The 2,828-nt window shown below is 33.8% G+C and overlaps 1 protein-coding gene across 1 annotated transcript; it reads right to left on the minus strand.

Moving 5' to 3' along the window:
* Positions 1-231: 231 nt before the first annotated feature.
* Positions 232-1,145, minus strand: LOC139882218 (uncharacterized). Its single transcript, XM_071866583.1, has 3 exons — positions 1,104-1,145; positions 428-1,000; positions 232-375 (listed from the first exon to the last, which is right to left on the minus strand). The coding sequence occupies exons 1-3, from the start codon at positions 1,143-1,145 to the stop codon at positions 232-234; spliced, it is 759 nt and encodes a 252-aa protein (XP_071722684.1).
* Between the last annotated feature and the right edge of the window lie 1,683 nt (positions 1,146-2,828).

The following is a 2,828-nucleotide window of genomic DNA, read 5'->3' on the forward strand; positions in this document are numbered from 1 at the left end:
GATAAACTTTGTATAGAAAATTTAATCAAAAATAGTAAATTGGTCAGAAAGAAATTATGAGAACTAAAGGCGAATGAGGAGGTGTAACATGAAAAAATTTATTTGAAATGGACAATATTTTTTTTTTCCTGAAATATTCATTTTATTTACCAATAGCATGTAAGTTCATATATTAATAGTATGTAAGTTCATACACTTACAAAAACTCTCATCCTCCCAATAACTACTCTGCTAATTATTTCCTCTCCAAGCAACTACTGTATCCTGTAATATATGATTTTTACATGCAGAAGATAAACATACAGATTCTCTAATCCCTTGTACAATTCCAGCCACACTACAACCCCTATTTTGAAAAAACAACCCTATTCCTAGCTTACCAAATAAAATACATTATGACAGCAAATAACACTCTTCTCAAGATTACAAGACTTGATTTATCTGATGCTTTTTTAGAAAACCAGTCTACTTCCATCACCCAATTTCGTGGCTTGTGATAAACTTTGCCAACAATCATTACAGCATTCCAGACAGAGTTAGACAAAACACATTCAAAGAATAAGTATTCTAATGTCTCTTCTTGTGCACCACAAAAACAACAATCAAAATTGGATATCATACCCCATTTGAATAGACGACTTTTAACATCTATTCGACGGTGAATTGCAAGCCATAGCAGAAATTGTTGTCTAGCAGGTGGTCTAATTCCCCAAACCAACTTACACCATTTAACACGATCTCTTTTCTGTCTAATAGCCTCATACCCAGATGCAATGCTATATTTCCAAGAATTGTGCCCTGTCCACTCAATAGAATCATGCTGAGCAGATCTTTGAACATCTTCAATCATTGCCCAAGAAGAATAAACCGATTTTGTAACTGAAACAGGTAAACTCCACTGCCCATGCTTCCAATAATCCTTTACCCTAGCATCTCTTGGAATATCAACCTCTTCAAAGGTAGTGTCAGGGAAAAGATCACACAACTCTTTCCTATTGATCTAGAGATCATACCACAAAGATAAATTCATTTCAAGGCCTAGAATGTACTTATAAAAAGGTTTAAACAATGCCCTTATCTTCTGGAGACTTCTTGTAACGAACCGAAAATTCGAACTTAGATAATCGCGTAACCGATAGTGACATGATAATATTTTACTAATAAATTTGAATCGAGTCATCTCGACACACCCGAAAATTTTTGAAATTTAATATAATATAGATTAATTGAATCAATTAATTTTGTGCGTAGCAAAATAAATTTAATCTTTCGAAAACTGATTAGTTTGTTGTAACGTAAGTAAATCGTCGTGTAATATTTCGACCTAGAATTCCCTACGATATTGCGAGTAAAGATTAAATTACGAAACAGAGAGTTGAATTATTGAGTGGACCCTACCACTAATTTAAAAGTGATTTTTTTAATAATTGAGGCGAGACCCACGTGAATTATTTTCACCGACTCCCTTCTATAATTACAACTACTCGCTCCCTCTTCGTTGACATGATCACTTCCTCCGTAACCTTACACATCATCAAAATCATTTTCATTTCTATTCTCATTCATCATTCAATTCAACAGATAATCCATTCATATAGTTCAATTACACAGTCCATATACAATCTTTCAGTTCAAAATTATTCCGTAATAAACTTACGGAAGATTACAACTGTCCAATTTATTTTCAAAATCGTGGAATCAATACGCTGCCAAAATCCAAACTTACCAAAATAAACCTAAATCGAGATATGTTGCGGACGAAGTGGAGAGGAATTCGGTACCGGTCGAATAGAACCGAATAATCATCGGAAAGTCACTGAGTCAACACCAAGTTAAACACGGGTCGACAATTACTTGACCGAGTCTTGGCCGAGTTACCTGTCCGGAAGCATCGTCGACCTCGTACGAATTCAACCGGAGCCAAGTGGCCCGTAAAAAATAGTATGAATCATACGCATCTTTCGGACAACAAACTCTTTTAATTTGTATTTTATACATCTTCATTAACAAGTCACATTAAATCATATTTTTTATGTGAATTGTTGTTATATATAATATGGTATATAATATGAAATATATGGATGAAATTGGGTACATGAAAACGTGATATCCGTCAGGTACCCTTGATAACCCATTATCGGCATTCGATTAATCCAACCCATAATGGGTATGGGTTACAAAATTTCAACCCGCATGGGTTGAGGTTGTAAACATATTTGACATAAAACTCGATGGATTAAATACTCAATTATACGTAATCGAATATTCGTCGGGTTTTATTCGGATATCCAATTAAAAATATGTATAAAAAATTAAAATTTATAAATTTCATTAATTATAATTATTTAGTGATAATTAATAAAAAGTTAGTCATAAAATGATAATAAATTTTTAAATATTAAGGAAAAATAAAATCTTTAAACGGGTACAAGATACCGTGATGGGTAGGATTTGGGTATTAATATTTACAAACCGATGAGTACTCGAATTAAACATGTTCCCAATTCATCGGTGGGTACTGGGTTTAGATTTCCTAAACTAATCTATATCCGATCCGATTTCATCCGTAATGAAAAAATGCGGTAAATTATAATTGTATAGTAAAATCTTAATAGGTAGACACGAAAATGAGAATTTGCGTTCACCTGAACACTTATACCATTCTCGGATTCTCCGTTACCGGGATTCGTTTAATTAATTACGCAATTAGTAATCCCGGATTCCCCGTTATCGGGATCCGTTTAATTAATTACGCAATTAGTAATCCCGGTTTCCCCGTTACCGGGAAGCTATTCCCGGTTTTCCCGTTACCGGGACAAGGGGATTAA

The sequence above is a fragment of the Rutidosis leptorrhynchoides genome, unplaced genomic scaffold (genome assembly GCF_046630445.1).
Source record: "Rutidosis leptorrhynchoides isolate AG116_Rl617_1_P2 unplaced genomic scaffold, CSIRO_AGI_Rlap_v1 contig244, whole genome shotgun sequence".
Lineage (NCBI taxonomy): Eukaryota > Viridiplantae > Streptophyta > Magnoliopsida > Asterales > Asteraceae > Rutidosis > Rutidosis leptorrhynchoides.